General features: G+C 49.4%; 1 protein-coding gene across 1 annotated transcript in view; it reads right to left on the bottom strand.

Annotated features, from left to right (window-relative positions):
- The window catches only part of IGDCC3 (immunoglobulin superfamily DCC subclass member 3), a 94553-nt gene extending 71610 nt beyond the window's left edge, over positions 1-22943 (bottom strand). The window contains exons 1-2 of the mRNA XM_059482328.1: positions 22854-22943; positions 12608-12913 (exon numbers count right to left, since the gene is read on the bottom strand). Coding sequence (XP_059338311.1) covers positions 12608-12913; positions 22854-22920 — 373 coding nt within the window. The 5' untranslated portion in view covers positions 22921-22943. The remainder of the gene's footprint in view (positions 1-12607; positions 12914-22853) is intronic.
- Positions 22944-23645: the final 702 nt, after the last annotated feature.

Below are 23645 nucleotides of genomic sequence, written 5' to 3'. Positions count from 1 at the left end.
CCTGCTGCCTGGGACTGCCATTACTCCGCTTCCACAACATGCCAGGAGCGATCAGCATTAGGCCTTCCTAATGTGTCTCCGAAACAATAGCAATTACAGAGTCGTCCATTCATATCTAAAGGCTTACAGACTACAACTTCCCTCAGGAGGCTAAAGACATTTCATCGAAGCAATTATATTTATGTAGCATTAAAGTACTTTCTTTAAAGCCACGGCAGTCACCTTTTTGCATTCAAAGCAGAGCAGTAACGAGGAGCCCTCTCACCCCATCCAAACTCCCCCAAGCACATTTTTTGCCTGTTTAAAGATTGCTAACACACACACACACCTTGGGGGTTTTGCTGCCTTATTTTTAATATTATTACACTCCTTTCCCCAAGGGATCTGACATGCAGATTGGAGCCTATTTACATGACAAGGGACCAGAATGGAAGAAGCTCATCAGTTTATTCAGCTTTCCCAGCTCTCATCATGTCATCAAGGACCTTCTGATGTCTGGCAATGCCGTGAAGCCCCAACTTCCAGGATTTCACAGTTCTGTCAACCTTAGCTCTCATTATGCTAAAAGCAAATGTTTTCAAGCTTCTTTTTTTCCTCACAAATCACAAATGCTGGGAACATTTTTTAAGTGCATCAGTGAAAAATCAATAGGCGACCTAAAGGAAATAATAATTCTTTATTTTTTAATATCAAGAACCCAGAGCAAATGCTACGATTTTAAGAGCGAAGAGACAGCTCAGACCAGGTTTTTAACACTGGAAGCTGTCAATACAGAACATCATTTACTTTCCACTCTTTCACCTTGCTTCTGCTGCAGGAAGCAAAGCAGCTCCCTATAAATATTCCACCTATGAATTTCACACTATGCCTCACAAAATCAAAACGCGAAGCCTTGGCGTGACGTCTCAAATCTCTGCCATTCAACAGCTGATCATATTTTCCCTTTGAGCCGCACCAGCTGCACTCCACTGGCACGCCTGGCTCGCGTGGGGCTGCCCGCGGCAAGTTTGGCATCCCGGCTTGAAAAGACATTTCCTTCCAAGCAAAGGCTGTGCCGAGCTCTGGTACACAGTGGGGATTTTTTTAGTGCTTGAAACGCTAATAAGAGGAAGGGATTCGTCGTGTTTGGCCAACAATTTCTTGGGTCTGGGCTCTCCATCTCCATCTCCTTGCCTCAGCTCTTGGTTTTGGAGGGTAAGAGCCATCACGACTCCACACACGGGTGCTGCCCAGCTCGTGACCTCAGAAGGATCTCCCTGCAGCTCTCCTGTGCTTTTGGGGCAGGCAAACCACCAGCTTTGAATTCTGAAACTGGCAAAGCACCTTGCAGGCATGAAACCTTACCCCATCCCTCCTGTCTCCCTGAGTTCTGCTGCGGATGCCGCAGGCTGGACCAGCTCCTGGCCGCTTTGCCACGCTGCAGCCAAGTGTTGTCCTGGCCTAATGATGAACTTGTTGCCATGGCAGGAGTCGAGGCATGCGTTGCGCTGCCGGCATGGCGGCGAGCGGCAGCTCGGAGCGCCGGCTGCTCCGCCACAACGGCTTTTTGTTGTTCCTTTCTCACAGTGCACCCGTCCGCTCTCCGTGCTGGAGCAGCCTGGCAAAACCCAGCTGACTGCAAAGCACAGTAGCACCATGGCTGAGGGCCCAGCAGTGCTTTTCTCTGCTGCAAACTCTGCCTCTTCCCTGCCTGCTGCAGGGCACAGCATGGGAAAGCCAATCCCATGGCACAGGCGAGCGTCCCACTACAAAGACAGGACATAAAGGAAAGCCGAAGTTTTGAGGCAGGAGCTCTGGCAGACAGAGATTTTAAGAGAGGGGAGATAGCATCACTCTAAAAGGAGGCTGTCCCCAGCTAATGCATTTCCTCACTGCTGCTGGAATGTTTGCACAGGACAGGCTTAGCTTGGCTGCCTTTTAAAACTCCCTTACAGCTTTGATTAGCCTTGCTAAAACTAAGGGCATCTCTCTTTCACACACTAATTAAGGACAGGCTCAGAAGAGGCCGGTATCCCTCATTGCTGCAGATTTTAACAAGAAGAAATACAAAGGTAGACTTAAAATTAAAAGCAATGCTCCTTCCTGAGCAGTGGTTTCAGTGCCTCAGAGATTACAAGCCAGTCCCGCTCTGCGTGTCAGCAAGCCTTTCCAAAATAATGAGCTTGCTTCCGTCCCAAGCAGCTCCTGTTGCACTGGAGAAATGAGCAGAAAGGTATTATGGGCTCACACTCACCAGATGGATGTCCTGCTTTGTTCTCCGCTTACTGAAAACCCTACACATACAGTTTGGATTATCTTCATTGTAATTCTAATCACCACCTCTCTGTTAGGGAAGGAGGGAGAAAGGGAGGGATCCTTGCCTCTGTCAGGAGAGCTAATTAAAAGTTGTGAGTCATCCAGACTTCTCCACACATTGGAAATGCTTTTGGAAGTTCAGGTAATCTCTCATTCTTGGGAGAACCTAGTTAGTAAAAGAAAAATTAAGCAGGATCCCCTTGGGCAGAGAGTTGTAGGAGAACAAATCCATTTTCCCCATGGGATGCAGCAGTGTGAATCATCAAGATGCTTCAAACACATGCAAACCATTGTCTAAAGCAGAAAGGCTCATACATGTTCCCCAGCACAACACAAACACTTCCCGTGCACCTACACCATGCCAGCTTTTAAAACTCCTTCTCCAGGAGGATTTTACATATGAATATATACAGTGCAGGGACTTCTGTTTTCCCATGCAAGAACTTCTGACCCCTCTGGCTGGTACCCGGATGGTTAGGCTCAAGCTCAAAGGTCTCAGAAAAGTCAGAGCCAGGAGGCTCATGAAAATCGACAGCTGGCAGCGGCGTGAGGTGCAGCAGTGCCCCAACTCCTCAGCCCTGATTAGGCACAGAGCAATCAGCACGGAGCAGCCGCCCGGAGGCACCCAGCCTCCCCGGCCCCACCGCGGTGGGAAGGAGCTGCCTGTGCTGGTAACGAGCTCTGACAGCTTCAAGTGGGGTGAGGGTGCCCCACACCAGCTGGGCAAGGACACTGAGCAGGCAATGGGCCCCCAAACCCAGTGGGGACGGGGAGATCTGGGGAGGCCCAGTTCCACAACCTCTAACTCCTAGAGAAACACAGTTGTCTGAGATCAGTAGCAACAGCCAGATTTCCCAAGGCATCAGCAGCACACTGCTTCGGTAAAACAGTCAAGTCTGGCTCCTTTAAGTGTAGCACCAGACTCTGTATTTAGGATTTTGACCAACCCCTGTCACTTAGAGGTGGTGGGTGCCTGCAGTGCTTGAGCCCTTGTGAAGGTCTACAGCACCCATGGATGTCCCAAGGGACAAGAAAGCTGTTTTATCTTTGGTTATGCAAAAAAGCTTTAAAAAAATTATTATTTCTGCTGTCATCTTTCCAATGGCCAGTCCCGCATGTGAAGACTTTTTCTTCTCTTTCCCCTCCCTTTTTTTTTGAGAGACAGTTCAAGCTGACCCCCTTGGGGCCCTGTCTCTTCTCCTGAGCATTAGGATCACTAATGAAAGATGCAGTCAGGACTTTCCCTCCCGCCCCTTTACACGTTGCCGTGGGAAACTGTGGTGAGCTGGACACGGCTGCTGCTCTGAGGAAATGAAGTGCCCTGGCAAGCACCCTCACCTCAGACAGAGCTGCCATGCTGGGGCCCAAAGGGATGTGGCTGCACTGCTTGGCCATTCAGGCAATGTCACCACAAGAGCCCAGGACAAGAGGAAATCACTGGACTGAGGCTGAATGTCCCACTGCCCTCTGGGGAAGATGCTGAGCTGCAGGGAAAAATATGTTTGTGGGCAGCACCACCAAATAACAAGGGAAATGAGACAGACTGCTGCTTCCTTCCACCTGATCATTTTGGAGATTTGATCAGTACCATAAATCTGTTTGGATTTAAATTCATTTAGGCTTTGTTTCATGGGAACCCCGAAGGCCCTGAAGAACTTCTTGGCAAAAGAATGCTGCAGCTGATGTTCCTACTTTTCTACCCAAGGCACATCCAATCAAAAATACTCACAATTTTACCAAAGCCATCTGCAAGCTATTTTTAACTGGCACAGCCTGTGCACCTGGACATTTGCAACCAGCCCATCTCAAATACACATTAGCCCTGACTTTTTGTTGTATGTGAAAGCTTAGGAAAACTGGAATCACACTTTTGCAATGCTTAGTGAAGCCATGAATCCAGGTTGTGCAGTCTTGGTTTTCCTTGTCCTCCTTTTTGAATCCATGACATTCTCCTTCATGAATGAAAGTTCCCCGTGTCCCTTCCCTCTCTGACACCTCCAAATCAGTGTTCCTCTGAGTCTCAGCAAACAGTGCAATCCTTGGTAGGGGGAGCTATGGCTTGGGATGAAAATGGGCATCATCCTGCCCACAGAGCTGGGCAGGGAATGCCATGCACTGCGCTCAAAAGCCACCAGGCAACCTGCAGTGCCATGCTCCAAGATGAGCAAGGCAATTGAAGAAACACAAGCTCCTACTCCTGGTCAAAAACATCTCAGGGATCAGCCATGACTTGATCTGGCAGGTTTGCTGTCCCTGCCCTTCCCAGGCACAGCAGGCAGGAAAACACTTGGTTTTTCCTTGATGAATAAGCACAGAAGAATCGATCAAATGCAGCAGAGTACAATGCTACAGCTGAAGTATGCACACACTGAACTTCTCTGCTACTGCAACACCACCACTCATTTACACATCAGCAGCCTAAAACTATCTCTTTTGTACACCCAAATTGATCCTCATTCTTAATTAGTGCTCTCAGTTGCAGTAAAATTTCATTTGTTTCTTCCAAATGTGGCCTGATCCATTGTCCCTCTCCCCTGACCTGTGAAAATTAGTCATTGAGCTCAGTGACAGTGGTAAGTGCAAAATGCAGCATCAAAGGGACATAATGGGGCCTCTTAGGACTGACAAAAAAACACCATTAATCAAGGCATGCTCAAGAGGTGCCAGCTTACTTAGGCATGTGAGTGGCGCAGGAGTGCGGCCCTCCCTCGGAAGGCAGAATGCAGAGGGAATGCAGAGGGATGTGTGGGTGCAGCAGAATCCCCCTGCCCCAAGAGCTGCAGTCTGCCCCACACACCCAGGCACTGCTGCTTCATGGGCAGATGGTCTCTGTTCTCTGTGTCCCAGTCCCAGGCACTTGTACACCTGCTATCCAATAGAGATGCACTTTTCCAAGCTGCTCCTTAGCTTGGAGAGCAGGAATGGAGCTCATCTTTCAAATGCTCTTCAAAGCTCTGCTTTAAGCTCATCTGTGGCCTCTGTCAGGAGTGACGTATGGGACAGACACCAGATCAGGAGAGAGATGTTAGTATCTCCTTTTCCAGAGCTAACACAAGAGTCTGCAGATTCACAGAGGTAAACACATGACACTGTCCATTCAGCAGCACCTTGCACAGACCCCTTTATGTGATCCCAGAACCGAGCTAAGGGGGAAGACACAAACTGCACAGACAGACCAGAGAGCTGTGGTGCTGGGGAATTACACCAGGGATCAGGACCCAAGAGACCTATGGAGAAAGCTGCACAGGTACAAAGATAGGCCAGCTCTGCAGTCAGTGAACCAGCAGCAGGACAGCTGAAAGAGTTAGGGCCCAATTTTAGCTGGTCTGGCAGAGAGAGTTTTAACATCAGAAAACCAAAGCAAAGAGCAAATCTCTTCAAAATTCCAACCTCAGTAGCAAACAGTGTGTTTAAACCCCTCCTGCAAATTCATGTCATTAAACAGAATAACTTGGACTCAGCAAATCCAAATGACTCTCACTTTCAAGGTCCTGCATTCAGAAGCCCACAATGGAGAACAATGAGGTGGGGAAAAAGCTGAGGATCTTGACGCCGCATTCAGAGGCCATCTGGTCCGGCCAGCACAGCCAGCGCTGGGAACGGGCAGCGTCCTGGGCTGAGATTTAATCCCAGCCACTTATTGGGTGACCTCAGGCGAATCGTTTGACCTCCTTTTGCCTCAGTCAACCCAACTGTAAAATTGGGTTTAAAGCAAGAACCTCTCTGAAAACCATATGCTGTGCCTAGGAGGAGTGGAGCAGACTCCCTTCCCAGCAACAGGGCTGCCATGGTGGCTAAAGCCAAAACCAGAGCGGAAGAGGAGGTGCATAGTCAGATCCAGCATCCCCTGATGTCAGGAAGCTCTGGCTGATGTCTCTCCCGGGTCCCATCCTGCCAGCTCTGGGAAAGCAGCTTTGGCACCTGTGCAGGGACTCACCCGTAAGGAGGGATTTGTGAGGTCTGACCTCACTCATATCACACTGCACCCAAAGACCCCAAATATTCAAAGGTTACTCACTAGATCAGGAGCATTGATTGCTCTGGTGAAATGCCCCCCAAAACTGATTCCTACTCACAGTCTTGGCAATGAACAGTGGCAGAAAAGCAGCTCCTCTCTCACCTGGGCCCCAGTCTGGCCCCAGCACTGTGCACCCCTCGGAGAGAAACAACAGTGCAGGTGAAACACCATGGCCAGCTAACCTGGGTCCCTGACAAACACAAAACAGCAGTTTCGCCCCCCAGGTGTTCACAGGAGTGTGCAAATCACGGCACTGACTGTAAACACATCCTGGCTTCAGAGAAGGGAAACTGAGGCACAGCAGGTACATGGATGTCACTGGCCACACCATAGCCAGCTGGGACCCTTGTAGGGCAAAATGAGAATGCAAGCCATATAAGCAGAGACCCACCCTCCTGACTAAAATAATACAGGAGAGTGGCCCAATACTTTGAGGAGAGGCTGGAGCAGAGCAGCAGGCAGAGGGATGAGCAGGGTACAGGCACACAGGGCTGGGCACTGTGCTGTCCCCACAGGACTGCCCTTGCAGGTATCACAGAGCTTCAACCCACCTTAAAAAAGAAGCAGAGAACTGCCTCATACTGCAGGTGCAGGCTGCAGAGATGTCAGAACTTCCTCGCTGTGCTCCAAGAGTTAATTGAGACAAATAACTCAACAGTGCTGCCATTAATGAAATTCTTCTGATATATTTCCCCTGAGCTTTCTATAAATGACTAAGTGACATTACTGCCTGCAGTGCAAACCCCCTATATGAGAGATAACGCTGCCGGAGCTAAGGTTGGCGCATCCATGTTAGAAGCCTTGGAAAGAAGTGCAAGATGATATTTAAATAACTATCACACTGCTAAGAAATGAGCAGCCAAAAGAAATATGGTCTTATAATATGCTCAAGTCTCAGGATGAATCCTGACTGTTACATGCAGACGCTGAAATGCAGTGGGTGGTAAGTGACAAACTCTTTTAATCCTGCAAATCTACTAAAATTCCCAGTCAAATCTCCAATTTTCCCCTGGTGACTCCTATATTTGTACATTTGTTTTGCAGCACACACAGGGCCAACTGTACTGCAACAGTATAGATGTGAGAGGCAGCATCACGTGAACCAGCATGTCCTGGGGCAGCCAAAAGAGCTGATGGAGGGAAATAACCCACTCACCCATCATATCCATCTCCTGGAAACCTCTCACAGTGTTTCTGCTTTACTTAATTTCTTTTGCTCTCATTTTTTTCCTTTAGTAATTCCTCATGGGTATTTTTCCCCTCTGAGACCCACTGCTGCAAGCCCGGAATTTGCTCTGGGCTTGCCATAAGCACTCAAAGCACAGACAATATAGAAACATCACTGGCATTAGGGCTGAGCCCTTCTGCTAAGCATTGGAGAAGAAAGGGCAATAAATATGAGCAGAGCCACAACAGGGGGGGAAAAAAATCTAGCTTATGGATGGAGGAAACTTGGCACACAACACCAAGAGTTAAACTGCAAGAAAATTCAAATAACCATTAGCAGAAAAGTTCCTGGGAGTAAAAGGAAGACGTCTCCAGAGCTGTAACTGACACCAGGGCAGACCTTTACCTCCAGCACATTTTGCACCAGTAAAACAAGGAGTCACAAAAGCATTCCACCCCCAACAGCAAAAACAGGTTAACTAATCCTAAGCACAAGCCATAGGTAGGGCTCTGCTGACAACACAGATACTGCATAGGCACAAGAGAAACCAACAGCAAATCCACGTGTTTAAGGTCTGCCTTGATGTTTTGAGCTGAGACTCACAATCTGCATCCGAACAGTGGCATTGCCCAGGAAATACCTTGGTGACAACTTTGGTGCCACCTTATTTAAACCTTAATTTAAAATGCTAACTTCATAATGAGTGGAACAAAACTGTGTAAAAACATTTCCCACTCTAATCCTGGATTGATCCCCCCCAGTATGGCCTTCTTTTGTAATTACATCCCTTTGTGATCTTACTCTAATGCCTTGTATTGTGACCCATAAAATAATCAGCCCCCTTTGTCTCTCCCTAATCCTTTTAGACTTCCTTCTTGTCTCTACACTCTTATAAATGCTGCCATTATTTGGGCTCAGCAGCTCTTCCCACCACCCCAGAGCCTGGAAAGGGGGCTGCAGGTTAAACCCTGAATATATTCTGTGCAGAGGAGCTGAAACAATGGGAAGATCTTTGCTGCTTTAAAATCCCTGTTGGGTTCCCAACCTCCTCCCCTAGCCACACAGCTTGGCAGGGAAACCAACCTGCAAGTTTGCATATGCACCAGCCCTCCCTACTTCTGTATCTTGCTGATGACCTGAAGACCTTTGGCCTCGAGGCCACAGTGGCCAGTGTGTTTGTGGGACAGCATGCTTGTCCCTAGGCTGGGTGAGGGGAGCTGCTGCTGCTGTCTGCAGGGATCAATGCAGAGAGGAGTCACAGCATCTGCCTTGCCCAAGCTATCAATCCTGCCCTCCTGCTGGCAGGGTAAGTGCCGCAGACAGCCACACACAGTGGGATGCAGGAGCAGAATTTGGGACAGGATGCAGAAGGAAAGGGGGTCAGGAAGAAGAGAAGGGCATAGAGATGTGTGCTGCTATGCTTAACTACAAACCAGTCACCCTGCAGCAAGACATAGGGAAGAAAATGCCTTTACAAGCTCAGATCTGTCCGGAGTTATTATCAGGTCCTGCAGTACTTCAAATACAGGGCAGGTCCAATTCACCAAACTTCAGGAAATTGGGTGTAAATTGCACCATTGACTTAATTCCCCTTGTTCCTTTTTTTAGGTGTGTTTTTTGTGTGTTGTTTTATTTTTGGGGTGGGGGGGATTATAGCATCAGATCAAACAGGGAAAATTTCTACTCTCAAGCTGGATACGTGCAGAGCCTGATCCGATATCCAGTTTGATGGTGATTTCCAATTAGTGATAACTGCTTGTTATTGAGTGATATAATCAATGGGTCTTACTCCACTGGCTGGGCTGTGATTTATGATGATGTGGAGCCAGGTCCATCAAATTACAGCATTGGCAAAAAGAGCTGAAATGCCACGAGATGACACAATCAGAGCAAGTGAGGCCAAGTTAAGCAAAGGGTGGTGATGAGAAGAAAGGTGGCTGTGTTCTCGGGAGCCCACCTTCCTGAGGAGTGGACTCTGGATGTTAAAATTGCTCAGAGGGTATCTTCATCCACAGAGAGCCAAAGCATGCTCAGCTTCTGGCATGCATAGGGGAAATCTAGCTCCTCAGAGACCTGTGAAAACCCAGCCAAGCCGTGCCCCAGAGAACACTCTGATATGAAACTGATTTTAATTAAGACAGCTCGGAGTCATGCGAAACTACAGAACTGTCATTGAGAGACAGAAAGGATCTGTATTCAATAACCTGATCAGATTATAAAAACATGTTGCATTCCACAACCTTTTAAACTAACACACCAGGGTTTGAACAGACACAGAAACAGCAACTGAAAGAATTCCAACCAGGGTGTTAGGCAGAGGGTAGAAATGCTGAGGACCTCCCTGCTCAGCTCAGTCACACGTAGGCTTCTTGCACACTTGTGCTTGTTCAAAAAAACTACAAAAATATTATCAGTGTTTTTAGCACCTGACCAGCCAGTCCATAAACCACCCAAGGTCTGCTTCCTTCCACTGAGTATCTTTGATTAACAATGGCGACATACAGAAATACCCCAGAATTTAATGAAATCAATTTAATGAGTTAATTTTTAGGAGGAAGGGTTTAAGATGTGCCCTCTTGGTGAGGAAACTGCTAGCACCTTGAGCTCATCAAGGGCTCACGCGCAGTGGCTGAGAGCAGCATATTCTTCCAGTTAAATTTTACTCAATGCCAAGTGTTGAAGTAAATTTGAAACATAAAAATATGATATTGAGCCCACATTTCCTGAATGCAAATATGTACATTCCTCCAAGCCAAGAAGATTATATTCCAAGCAATAATACAAAGCCGGGGTCTGTAACGGTGATACGAGACTAACAGCCTGCCTTTGAAGACAGCGAAAAGTGCAACAGAGCTCTCGAGGGGCTCCGCTCTGTCAGATCTCTTTTATTCCTCTGTAGCATGGCCTTGATCAACTTTCAAGATTTTTGTTTGTGAAAGGTTTTTATTTCTCCTTTGCTTTTGTGTTCAGATGTCAGGCTCAGAGGGAAGAAGAGATCAGCACTGGGATGAGGTTTTACCCACTGGCAGTATTTACTCTGCTCTGCAAAGGTCTGCTTAGCGCTTGGCTTTTTTTCCCTTTCCCTTCCAGGCAGCCAGCACCCATTCCTGCGATGCAAAGGTCCCTAAAATGGGGATAATTACCCTTCTTCTTTGACTTACTGATTGGGACTTGGAGCAAGGAAAACCACTGTCTCTTGTGTATAACCACCCTGAGACTTGGGGACTCAGGGTACAACTGTGATTCATTCTCAGGAGATTTCATCTACGATTAAGCAGATGCCTAAGTGCAAGTGTGTGTTCCTGCGGCTCAGGCACAGCAGGGGAGCTTGCCCTGAGCAGCAGGTTACATTTACCCACAACATCCTGTTTGATTCCCATTATCTGCACGCACCTGTGGCATCAAGGCCGGGGGGGGGCTGTTTGTGCTGGCTTTACCCAGACCTCTTCTCAGAGCTGGCAACAAACCAAGCCTGAAGCTAGAATAGAGTCCAGAGCATTTTCAACACAATCCCTTTTTCATTTTGATTCATGTGAAACTACGGCTACAAAAGGAAACGCTATTCAGGGACGCACATCACATCACATACATATTGATGCAGGAGCCAAGATAACAGTGTTTATTGACAATCCACAATCTCAAAGGTAATTCCTCTGGCTCTCATGTCTCCAGTTTACAGGTCCAAGAAGTTTGGCATTATGCTTGTGCATGAGTCGGCTTCCAGCTCATAAATGCCAGAGCCATTCACCAAAAGTGCTCCAAGGTTTAGCACCACAAGACTGACAAGTCTGAGATCCAGCTGCTAATCTGGCAAGGCCCCAAAGCCCTTGGCTCCTGGACAATGTCACTTCTTACACTCCTGAAAAGCTAGGTTTGCAGATGGCCACTTCATGTACTCGGGAATTGTTATACACAAGGGCTGGAGTGTTCCCTTGGTGGGCTGCCAGCCGGCCCTGGCACTGCGGGGAGCGGGCGGCAGCGTTCCAAAAGGCCCCCAGTTTGGGAAAGGCAGACAAGACCTCAGCCCCAGACTTTGCCTTAGACTTTTCCTGCTTTGCACCAAAAAATCATGGTGATATTTGCAATCGCAACAGAAGCATTAGTAAGTTGCTTGCACAGAAGGAAGAGCAGTAGCCAAACAAGCTCGAGAACCCTTCAGCAAAACTTAACAAACCAGTGTTCTGTCAGGTCTCGTGGCTGTACCACACACCCATCCTCACACTCACACAGAAATTACATCCAGCAGCAACTTCTGGTTAAATGCAAAAAGGATCAGTGGCTGCACTCCCAGAGCCCCCAGACAGACTGTGGGCAAAGAAAGCCACCAACACAACAGGGATAGAAGCCACTACGGACCCCCCAGCTCTGCTGGGTGTCAGTCCTGGGACAAACACCAACCAGCAACCAGAGCTGACAAGGGAGAACCAGGAGATCCAACAGGACCCAACTGCTCTGGCCAGGGCAAAGCAATGGGCTAATGTCAGGTAGCGTGCAGAGCTGGAGTCACAGCCTGCCCTGGAGTTCTTCCTCCCCCACCTTTAAATTTCATTCCCTCACTGGCATTTTCATCTCTCTCCTCCTCCAGGCTCCCCCATTAGACAATCTGTCTGGTGTTGTTAGCCTTGCCCCCAAAGGCACTGCCACACCAGGTAGTAAATAAGACCTTGCTGCCTCTACACTGCCAGCATTAAATAACAAAATGAAAGATACCATGACCTTCAGGAGGTCTTTGCCTATGGTTTGGGAAGTGCTGCCTGCCAAGCAGAGCCCAGCTGTGCTGCACAGCAAAGAGGCTTCCAAACTCACTGCAGGAGATACACAAACCACAGACTACTTCACCACATGATTTTAATGTAACTTACACCTCCAACACAGAGAATTTGCTGTTGGAAGGTGGCTTTTAGTTTTCTACCCAAGAAAGCTCATGAGCACATTTGGACAGCTACACAGATTAGATGCCAGCCAGATTTTGACACCAGCTCCAGGGTTTTTCTCTCTTCCCTCTCTTTAATCCCCGCTCCATGAAAACCCAGCACCCACCATGCTGCCCTCCTGTTTCCCAACAAAGCCAGTGCCCCTTGTGGGATTGCCCTGTGAGGTGGGGGTGGGACAGTGTCTGTACTTACTTGCTGCCTGAATCTTTGCCTTGCGGCTCACCAGCAGCCCATAGTGGTTCTGGGCCATGCAGTCGTACTCGCCCTCATCCGAGGACCCATCTCCCCGCAGCCTCTGGAAGCGGGAGACGTAGAGAGACCCGTTGGCCAACATAAAGGCATTCTCACTGTCCACGATCATCACGCCATTCTTCCGCCACGTGATGGTGATGGGCTGGATGCCCTCCACCTGGCAGTAGAGGATCAAGGGTTGCTCCTGCACAGCTATGTCATCACTAGGCTCCACAACGAACGCCAGTTCAGAGGAACGGCCAAAATCTAAAATGAAGAGAGTAGGGCAGAGTCAGCAGCATGTCCAGGAGCAGCAGCAAGAGTCAACTGCTATGGCAGGAAATAGGATGATGGAAACATTTGGAATGTGCTACAAAGTGCAAGTGTTTCTGAGAAACACAAAACCCACATGCACGCTTTGCCTCCCAAGTTGCTCTGAACCTCAGGGTGCAATTTCTTAAAGCACAACCACAGGCAAAGTCCTTTAAGGCTGCCTTTGGAGGCTCCAGTGCAGGGGACAGGCAGGAACAGCCCTCCAGCAGCTTGCCAAACCCTAGCTCCTCTCCATACTGCCCTGAAGATTGCCTTTCACCTCCCATTGCAGGTGTGCAGCATTAGACAATTAAAGCTTGCACAAACATAGGGCATCAGCCATTCCCAGCCCAGGAGCAGAAGAGCACACAGTGCTGGAAAGCCATTCCTCTCCCCACAGAGCCAGGCAGAGGGGCTGTGCCGTGCCCCAGACCCGTTTGCAGCACAGCCGGTGGGGGTGAGGGGGGGATCAGCAGCTCCCGATCCAGACCATATTGCCACCGGCATCTTCCCGACACTTCTCCCGCTTGGCAGAGCAGGAGGCTGTTTGCCTCTCGCACGCAACACCGCGCCCTTCTGTCGCCTTGGTCTCTCTCACGCTGTAACAGGCAATGCATGGTGCTATTCAGCCCTTAATGAAGAGCAAGTTAAGCACCAAAATACAAATGCACAATGTTCCGGCTCAGCCACACAAAAGGTTTCTCGCAAAGCAATTACGCTAAACGATGTCCATGAGAGATAAGTTATTGCAGAATTTGTACCAACAATAGGCAAACCCTCACTTTCCATGACACAGATACGTCCAAATTTACTTCTTTTGCCACAAGAACATTTAAACGCTGTGTCTTTGGCACGTTATGCTTCACTTGGTCACAGCACACCTTTTGAGGGTACAATTTGCCCTGTAGTCATGATCAGACACTACAGAAGATGACAGAAATAGAACTATTGCTTAAAGATTGGCCAAAATATATGTAGACATGAAAGACAAAAAGAGACCAAGAAACAAGAGTTATATAGATATTTGAAGGCTGTAAATGAAGAGACGGAGGTGAACTCGGTTTTTTTAAAGTGGAGCAATGGTGAAGAAATTCCAGCAGAGTAAGAAAACTACAGTTTCATCCAAATACGGAGAGAGCTATTCACTTGTGCACTGGCCCTTCAAGGTGGGGGTTTCCCAACCTGTGATACAGCTTCTTTCCTCTTTCACGGACCCAGAGGAACCAACTCCACAGACAGTCACAGAACTGGGATGCACACAAGCAATATCTCTTGTCAAACACCAGCCACAGCACAGGCTTTGTGATACCTGTCCCTCATAGAGACCCCACCAAGGACAGGATCCCCCCACACGAGGCTCAAAAGCAGGGTGAAGGGCAGACTGTTAATGCATAGTAAGAATAACAGAGATGAGAAGAGGCAGTTACACTAAAGAAAGAGAAGAAAAAAAGTCTGTCTTTTCTGCTCTGCAAACCCAGTGAGATTTTTTTTTCTTTCTTCCTGTAAATCCCCACTGCTTTCTACGGCAACTTAAATTGGATTACGGGGGATAAACATTGAGTGCAACCTGAGCCGAGGCAGATGGACGGAGCAGACAAAGACAGCAGTGGTACTGCAGGGCCAGGCCAAAGGTACTGCCAACGAGGTATGAGTGTGTGCAAGGAATGGACAAACCCCACTTAGTGACAGGCACCTAAAACACACACTTTATTAACCCATTAAGTCTTAAAATGTCAGGCTAGCTCCAGCCATCTCGGTGATCTATCGCTCACTGTGACTCCTTTTTTATGAGATAGCCCTGGGGTCCTCTCAGCAAGTCAGACTGCAGCCAGCACAAACCCATCAATTACTTTTTTTTGGTGAAAATTAAGGAATTAGATGAATGCTCTGCATTTTTCTGCAAAGTGGCCAGAGTCTCAACACCACGCTGGGGCCCCATTCCCTGTGTGGGTGCTCTGGCGAGTTAGGTAGGATAAGGACCCTCGCATCCTGATGCTGAGCCAAGAGGGACTTGTGACTCCAGAAAATTGAAGATTTCAGGATTTAGCCTAATGCGCAATCAGAAAAAAAATCCATAATTAAATAAATGCCCCATCTTCCCCCAGCACCCCTGTACTCTTAGATAAAACAGCTTATTATTATATGTACAATAAAAGGAAGAATCAACATAATTACATGCCCTTCCCACAATTGCTGTCATTATAACAACCATCATTAAGGCCTGTGATTGGAGATAATCATGTTTGCCTCCATAAACATTCGGTCTGCATCCTCACTCCAGGCTGCTCGAGCTGCAGGAGTGATGCTGCTCCTGATTAGGACTGGGCTCCTCAGACACTTGCTGAAGTGGGGACAGGCACTGCTCCTGGGGTCTCCTTGGGCTGCACTCAAGAGCAGGACTGTGCCTTGAGGCGTGACACTGTGCAACTGGTTTGTTACCTGTAGACACCTTGCATGTCCAGAAGCACCCAAATTCCAACTTAACTTGAGTTTTTCTCATGGGATGCTTATCAAAACTTGAAGAAATCTTGCTGCCTCCTTCCTGAAGTTTCAGGGCCAGGTGACCAACTAACCAGATGCATGGGGGGAAGCTAGATCACCCCACCTGGAGATCTGGGAGAAGCCAAACTCTGTTTATTCTCTGTCTCAAAGGCAAACTCTGAACACAGAGCCCTTTTTTCCCAGGACACTCAGGATGAGAGACAAAGGGACAGATGCTCCCAATGGAATCTCCATAGTGGGATAAGAAGATTCCTGATGTTTTCTCTAGAGATCAGCTCAGAGGAGCCAGAGGGAGAGCACAGACAGGATAAGGAATGGGATAATGGTGGGAGAGAGGAACCCACCCAATTCCATCAGCATAAAGAACTGATTGCTCTTACCAGTGAGGCACAGAAATGATGCTGCAAAGTTGGAAGTAAATGACACTCCAAAGGCACATGGAAATAGTAAAAGTGCAATTAATTGAGAGACAGCAAGGAAATTGCTGAGGCTGTGCACATTCACTTAGGGAGTCTGAAAGTCCCATCCCTCTCCAACTGCTGGCTGTGTATCCAAACCCCTCTAATCCCAGGTACCTCCCAAAACAGACTGCAAGGCAGCATGGCTCACAGGCAGTCCCTGCTCGAGGCAGGAACTGTACAGCTCTGCTGGTGGCAGCTCGAGTTTGCAGTTGGAGCCGCGGCGTCGGGCAGGCAGCTGAACAGCCCGCTTGTCTCGACACCGGCAGCGCGTGAGGGAAAACTGCTTTGCTTTCTGCAAAGGGATGGAGGGAGGAAGTGTGATTAGCTCTGACATAAAGGCCACAAGAAAATTACTGAAATCCTCATTCTACAAGTCTCCTTTTGAGAAACATTTACCATCTCCCTGAGCAATATAATATGTGACTATATGTGCAAATATTTAACAAAAACTACTTCCCTATTGATCAAGCAAGCCAGGCATACTCAGAGAAACCAATTAGCACTTGTGCTTTTGAACCAGGAGATTTATTTAGCGCTGAGAGAAAGAACTTCGAATTAATGGGAAGCTTAAAAGACACTTTGAAGTACATTTAAAATAAAATTAAGTTTAATTATTTTTTACTTGACACTGTGATGCACATTCAGGGTTTCAAAAGAACTTGCTTATACCCCTGTATTGTCCTTTTCCATTTGGGAAACATTATTTTGGCTTCCCCTCCTGTGCTTCAGTGACTAATGTCACCGCTCTAATTAGCGGTGCCATCCATGGCCAAGGACCTCAGTCACATCCTGGCTCATCCTCCTGGAGCCCATCCAGAGCTGCAGCCAGCAGGGCCATCCCTGCCCCGGGAGCACGTGGTCCTGACAGATGAAGCCTGTATTATTACTCCTGTTCTAGACAGGGAACATTAATCACAGAGGGATGAAATAAGCTGCCAACAGCCTGCTCTGAGCTTGTGGCAAGGCGAGATATTGTGGGAGTAGTTGGGTCCACCCCACTTCTCCTGGTGCAGCATCACTGGGAGCACTGCTGGGGAGACTGAGGTAGTACCAGCTCCTTCCTCATCTCACCAACAGCATGACATCCACCTGCAAATTGCCTCACATCAGCACAAATTTGCCCCCTCTGATTTATTGCGTTTATTCCCAGCATAACACAGCCTTAATCAGCAGCATAACCACCACCAAGGATAACCACTCCAGTCCTGCTCCAATAAAGTCAAAAGAAGATGGGCAGGACCAGAGGCTTTTAGTGGGATTTCATAGGTGAGTATCAGGACCAAAAACCTGGATGCAGGTTGGGACATGAACACAAAAAATAGCTCCTGTTTTTCCAGTGGTGGGTTGTTTTTCATTCAAATCCTTCTGCAAATGGACGGATATGGAAGGAAGAGATATATGGACCTGAAAGATGCTCTCCAACAGATTATAACAAGCTTCAGGCTGATGAAATTGGCAGCCTAAAAATCCAGCTGGTGCCCTCTTAAATCTACTTGAGCCTGACCCAGACCCTAAGGAGAAAAGCACCGCACTGCAGTAAAGTGCAAATTGGCTCTTTAGGGCATCCAGAAAATTTACATTTAAAGAAGAGGAGAATAGGCTGTAACAGGCCCCACATCTCGCTGGCAGTAAAGTTTACTAGCTCAGAATTTTTTATTCCCTTTCCTTTTGGACAGGAGGTTATATAAAGTGATTTTTCCATCAGGGAGCATAAACCACATCCACTCGTTAAACGATTGCAGGAGGTCCCTGACCTCCTAACAGAGAGGGATAACACAACCTCTCAGACACCTGACAGAGAACCCAAAAACACCCAGCATTGCTGCCCTCACTGGGGACACCAATTTTAGCTGAGGAAGGCAAGGAGCATGAAGAGCCAAAGAAGTTGCCCCAAATAATTTTCAGATGTTTGAGACCAGACTGAGCAATTCCCAGGAGGTTGCTTGTTGAACACTCTGGAAGCACTCACAGCATAAAGAGCCTTTCTAGGACAAGCCCCGATCCTTGTGGGCTCCCCCATATCTAAAGAAGGCAGGATAAAACCTGTTGGTATAGCTGGAAAGGGCAAAGACCTTTCCTGAGCTAATTACCCACAGCAGCTCCATCCAGCCAGGCATCCTGAGAGCATGGCAGCAAGCCATGGGTAGGATGCCCTGTTATTTGCATTCCCCAAGTATTTCACAGCCCTGACCAGATCACAGCCTCACCACAGAGGGCAATAGCGGCACAAACACAGAGCAGGGAACAACCATGCACAAATAGAGAGCAAAGGCACAGCCAAGACGGGAAATGCTGTGCCAGAGCCAGAGTCCTGCAGGCTTCAGCTCCCAAGGCTGCTCTAACACAGGACAGGGGAACAGCCGGTTCATTCCCTGACCCTGCAGGAAAGCATCAGGGAGGGGGCTGTCCCCACAGCCAGGCCCTTGCACTGAGCCAGCAGGGAATGGACTGGCCACTCAGTGAGTGATAGTGCCCACGCATCAGAGATGGTGGCTGGCAGGATGGCACAAGGCTGCCAAAGGAGCCACAGGTGCCTTGGCATCACAGTGCCAAACCCCCCCAGCCAACACAGCCCTGCCACCAAGCCCTTGAATTTCAGCTTGAGTTCTGGCAGGCTGGGATGGCATGCAAGGGAAGGGAAGGAAAGGTATTTCTGCAGGAACGTTAGTGTGCACACGACAAACTTTGAAACCCTTAATTGTATCCAGGGGATACAATTAGTATCAATACAATTACAAAAAGCAAACTCAGCACTCTCTCCTCCCTGCCATCCCTTTTGCCTTATCACCTCCCACCCTGAAATTCAGGATGGAGGAAAGCATCTTGTTCTTCTCAAGGAGCTGAGCACTGCATGGATCCCTGCTCACTCCAAAACCAGCACCTTGAAACACGAGCTCTTCTCTCTCTTTTCACTAATCTCAGGTTTCAGCAGCAACGACCCTTCTGCAAAAGCATCTTCACAGCTCAGCAGAACCATTCACCACAACCCACATCCCCTGACTTGCCATCAGCTTCATCAACACAATCTCATGTGCAAGAACAACAACAACAACAAAAAACTAAAAACCAAACCAAACCAAAAAAAAAAAAAAAAACCAAAAACAAAACAAAAAACCAAAACAAAACAAAACAAAAAAAAACCCAGGCAGCAAATCCTTGACTCTGCTCTGAAACTCTGGTTTTAAATTACCAACACGGAGCAGGTCTGGGTTGTTAAGTGACTGGGCTGCTCTCAAGTGGAGGGTGCGATACCACGGTGTTATCTGATACAACAGCAGGGCCAGATCAGTGTGCTCTGTGCTTTCCTCCTGCACTTGCCTATTTGCCTCTCTCATCTCTTAAAGTGCAATTATTGACATGTTTGCCTTCTTAACCATCAGTTTTATAAGCTTGCCAATGACTCCTGAACATGTGTAAACAATTATTTTTATTTTCTTGCAAAACCAAAATGTTGGATATTCTTTTGGATAAGCAGACTCGGGCAGATTTTCATGAGCCCTGCTACATAATTTATTAGTTTCTAAACTCTGTAAAACTAAAAGCTCCACTAAAGTTCAAATAAGTTTGTGATGTCAAAATAATTTTGAATGGACTATTGCTGTTTCTGACTAATGTTACACAATTGATTTAAATGGGAATTCTTAATCTGCAGAGGTAGATTCTTGCATTGTTTTGTTAGTTAAATAAAAGGACAATATCATGAGCCAGGAGTGTAAAGCTTGAAACATTGTGGGGGAAAAGGGACCAAGAAAAAAGCATCTTCTGTCCCAGATCTGCTGCAGGCTGCAAAATTAAGTGCATGGCTTTGGAGCAGAGTCTAAGGGTCTGTAAAGCAAGGGCTGGCATTGCATGGGGTCACTGCTTGGCACTTCACACACTGTGACACAGGACCCTTGAGAAATAAGGAAATCATAAATAAAAAAGTTCAGACAGACAGAAAGAGGGAGAGAGACTTTCTTGTTTGCACAAATAAAATGAGAGCAGTGTTGCAGCTCTCTGCCTGGCAGTGCTGCTGCTGAGCTCAACCATGCTGGCCCGTGCCAGGCTGACAGCACATGGGCCAAACCTGGGATTGAAGAGGATGGAGAGGATGGGAAGCCAGGCTGTAATCCTGGATCTGGGACGCTCTGTCCAGATCCTCTCCCCTGGAACCCTCTGCAAGCTCCTAAGTGAGCATGGAAACTTGTTCTGTGCCAGATCCAGAGCCTGACAGGTAACAAGAAGCACAATTACAACAGCTTAATAATTCTAACTCCATTCTCAGGGGGTGGTGGGGCAGACTAGAAGGGGAGCAACCTGTCCTGTTGCCCCCTCTCTCACCTGGCTTTATACACTTCCAAAGTTCACTCTGGGCACCCTGATGGCCCCAGCAGGCGCCTGAGTGCCACGAGCACGGGTGGCTGCTCAGTCACACCCCTGTGCCAGCCTTGCCCTGAGCACAGGTCCCAAAGGTGGTGCACACTGACACAGCTGTGCAATGCCTGCCCCCTTTCACGGGCTGTCTGCTGCCTCCACGCGGGAAAACCGCATCCTGAGATTCTCCTGTTGAACTCCCGAGAGAGACGAAGCCCAAACGTGGGCTTGAATTTCATACTGAGTCTCTGAGCGTTACTGGGGAAATGATACCTGATACTCTCTACGTATATTAAGAAAAAAGACAGGGTATTACACCAATTTAGTAGAAAGCAATATTTTTTTTTCGTCTTAAAAAAAGACAACAAAGCCATACAGAGTAGAAATTAGTGAAAGCTTATAGCTTCAATAATTTAGAAGTTAAGCCTACTTAAACATAAATGACGATGCTTAATTCCAAGGCTGTTACTGAGCAGAGCCGGGGAGCCTCTCGTATCCTATGCCTGCCTTTGAATGCCGGGCTCAGCAATAACAGACAAAAGCTATCCACCACCCAGAACAAAGAGCTCCAGGAAATTAAAAAAAAAAAAAAAAAAAGGAAAAGAAAAAAAAAAAAAGAAAATACTGTCTCGCTGCTGAGCCCACTCCCGCGGGCTGACCAGCAGCTCCCAGTGCCTGGTTCACAGTCGCCAGAGCAGCATTTTGGGGAGCTGGAAAAGCACAGGGCTGGGAGCGGAGCATCGTGTCCCGCACAGCGCAGCACTGCTCCCACACAGCAGCCCCGGCGAGGCTGCTCCGCCGCTGACACTGACGCGGGAGCGTTCACTGAACTCAGCGGAGCGCACTAACACGTTACCTCGCTGTTAACCACGCCGAGAGCACAGAAACCCACCGGAGGGGAGAAAAGACCGTCAGAACCAAAAAACTTTGAAAGTGCAGCCAAACACTCCTCAGCAGGGCCAGAAAAACACACCCCGAAGTCAGGAGCCGCTGACCCGCCGAGGCGCAGCATAAACAAACACACGGGGCAATTTGGACAGCAGCAGGAGATAACCCAGCCGCAAATTCAAGTTGCTGAAGTTCTGCTTTCAAGCATTCACTTCTTTCCCTTTCCTCCGTCAGAAAAAAAAAAAAAAAAAAAAAAAAAAAAAAAAAAAAAAAAAAAAAAACCGAAAAAAACCAAACCAAACCAAACAAAACAAACTTTTAAAAAAATCCTCATTGTACTACTCAGGAATCTTAACACAATAACAAGACCTGCTTCATTACATCCACTTCACAAATAATTTCTATTTTCCGCGAGTTCCACTAGCTTCTCCTCCTCGCGCGGTTGCTACGGACCACGTGGCGAGATTTATGATACGACTAACCCACAGCTTTGCTTTCTAAACACCCTAGCAGCTAATCTTTGATAAATCTAAGACACGCTTTTCTCCCTCTAACCATGCTGAGCTGCTTACAGGGTTTTTTAAGAATAATTCATAGAATAAGCACAGAATGGTTTGGATTGCAGGAGACTTTAAAGACCATCCCGTTCCAACCCCCCGATATGGGCAGGGACACCTTACACTAGCCCAGGTTGCTCAGTTCCTACTTTCCCTTATCTAGAAGGCTTTTAAAGAGAGACTAGAACAGGACGCACACGGGTGTTTTGCTGCAGAACAGCATCTTTGTCAGATTAGACCCATGCATCACCAGTAGAAGAAAAACACTGCCATTTATCCGCAGGACATGTGCACAGTAGGTCCAGGGAAAGCTCTTTTTGTAGTCCGGCCAGGTGGACCGTGCTACCAATGCGGACAGAGCTGGCGTTACAGGAGAGCACAATATACTTGTAGGTCTGAAGTTGCTCGCCCTCATCCCTGCAACTTGTCTCCCAACATCTCTCGCTATCACAGCCTCTGCTGACATAACGCGACGCGTCCGTCGGGCGCTGCCTCCCGCTCCCACCCGCTGACGATCCCGGCGGCTCTCACGATCCGGGCAGGGTGGATGGCCAGCCACGCCACGGCCCCGGCAGCCACCACGCCCCTCCCCAGCGCCAGCGGTGGGGGCTCGGGCTCCACAAACACCACCGTCCCTCCCCAGAGCCCCCCGCACAAGGGGCTTCCAACTGGAAGCACAGCTCCTAGGGAGCACTTCGGGATGGGCTGGGGATGAAGGCGCTGGATAGATGGGTGCGGGACTCCGTTCCCCCCACGACCCGTGCTTGGGGAGGAACGCGCCCCGTTCCCGCGGAGGGACGCTGACCCGCGGGGACCCCCCACGCCGCGGCGGGCACACGCGGAGCTGCTCGGCCCCGGTCAGCCCCCGCGGCGGCCCCGAGCCACGGGGAAGGGCAGAGTGCGGGGCTGCGAGTGACCGCGAACGAGCGAGGGGAAACGGGACCGGCGGCGGGGATGGCGAGGGACAAGGGGACGAGCAATGCCCTGGCCATCTCAGGGGTGATGAGGGGACGCGAAGTGCTGGAAGGACGAACGGACGGAGCGGCCACGGGGAAAGGCGCCGGTGCCGGGCGCGGCGGCGGCAGGTCCATGTCCGCGCCCTCGCCCGCTCCCCCAGCCCAGCCCGGCTCTTACCTCCGCGGCAGACAAGCAGCAGCAGCCCCAGCAGGCAGGCGGGCAGCGCGGAGCCCGGCGGAGCCATGGCATCCCGGGCGGGCGGGCTCGCCTCCCTGCGCCCCACGGGGAGGGAGCAGCCCGCCGGCAGAGAGGGAGGGAGGGGAGGAGGGAGGGCGGCCAGGCGAGAACCACCCCCAGCTGTGGGGCGGGCGGGAGAGGGGGGGGGGGGGGGGGGGGAAAGGGAAAAAAGGGGAAAAGCGGCTCTCAGCGGTGCTGCCCTCGGCGCGAACACGCCGCCGCGCCGGGCGGGCGGGGGGCGGCGCTGAGGGAGCGGGGCCGCCGGCGGGCGGGGGGCGGGCGGGCAGCGCCTTGCGCCATCTTGCGCATTCGCCGGGGCGCCGGCAGCGCTGGCCGGGCTGAGGGGCGGGGGCGGCTGCGTGAGGGGCCACTCCGCGCCCGGGACCCGCGGGGAATGTGTAGGGAGCCTCGTGGGTCTGCCTTCACCAGAGCCCCCTCCCGGCACTCCCGTCACAGAGCTCCCGTCACAGAGCACGTCTCAAAACCCACTCACGGGTCGAGCCTCACAGATCTCCCCTCATGTGTTTCGCTCACCAGAGCCCCTTCGCCTTTCTCCCTTCACAGGAGCCCTGTCTTTCAGAACCCACTCGCGGCTCTCCCTCACTGGTGCCGCTTCACGGGCTCCTTTCACAGGGCTGCTCTCACCAGTGCCACCTCACGGAGCTCCCTCACACCGAAGCTCTGTCACCGGTGCCCCCTCACAGCTCTCCCGTCACTGAGGCAGCCCCACAG

The sequence above is a fragment of the Ammospiza nelsoni genome, chromosome 14 (genome assembly GCF_027579445.1).
Source record: "Ammospiza nelsoni isolate bAmmNel1 chromosome 14, bAmmNel1.pri, whole genome shotgun sequence".
Taxonomy (NCBI): Eukaryota; Metazoa; Chordata; class Aves; order Passeriformes; family Passerellidae; genus Ammospiza; species Ammospiza nelsoni.
The sequence above is the reverse complement of the archived record's forward strand: the minus strand, read 5'-3'. Positions and strand labels throughout refer to the sequence as shown.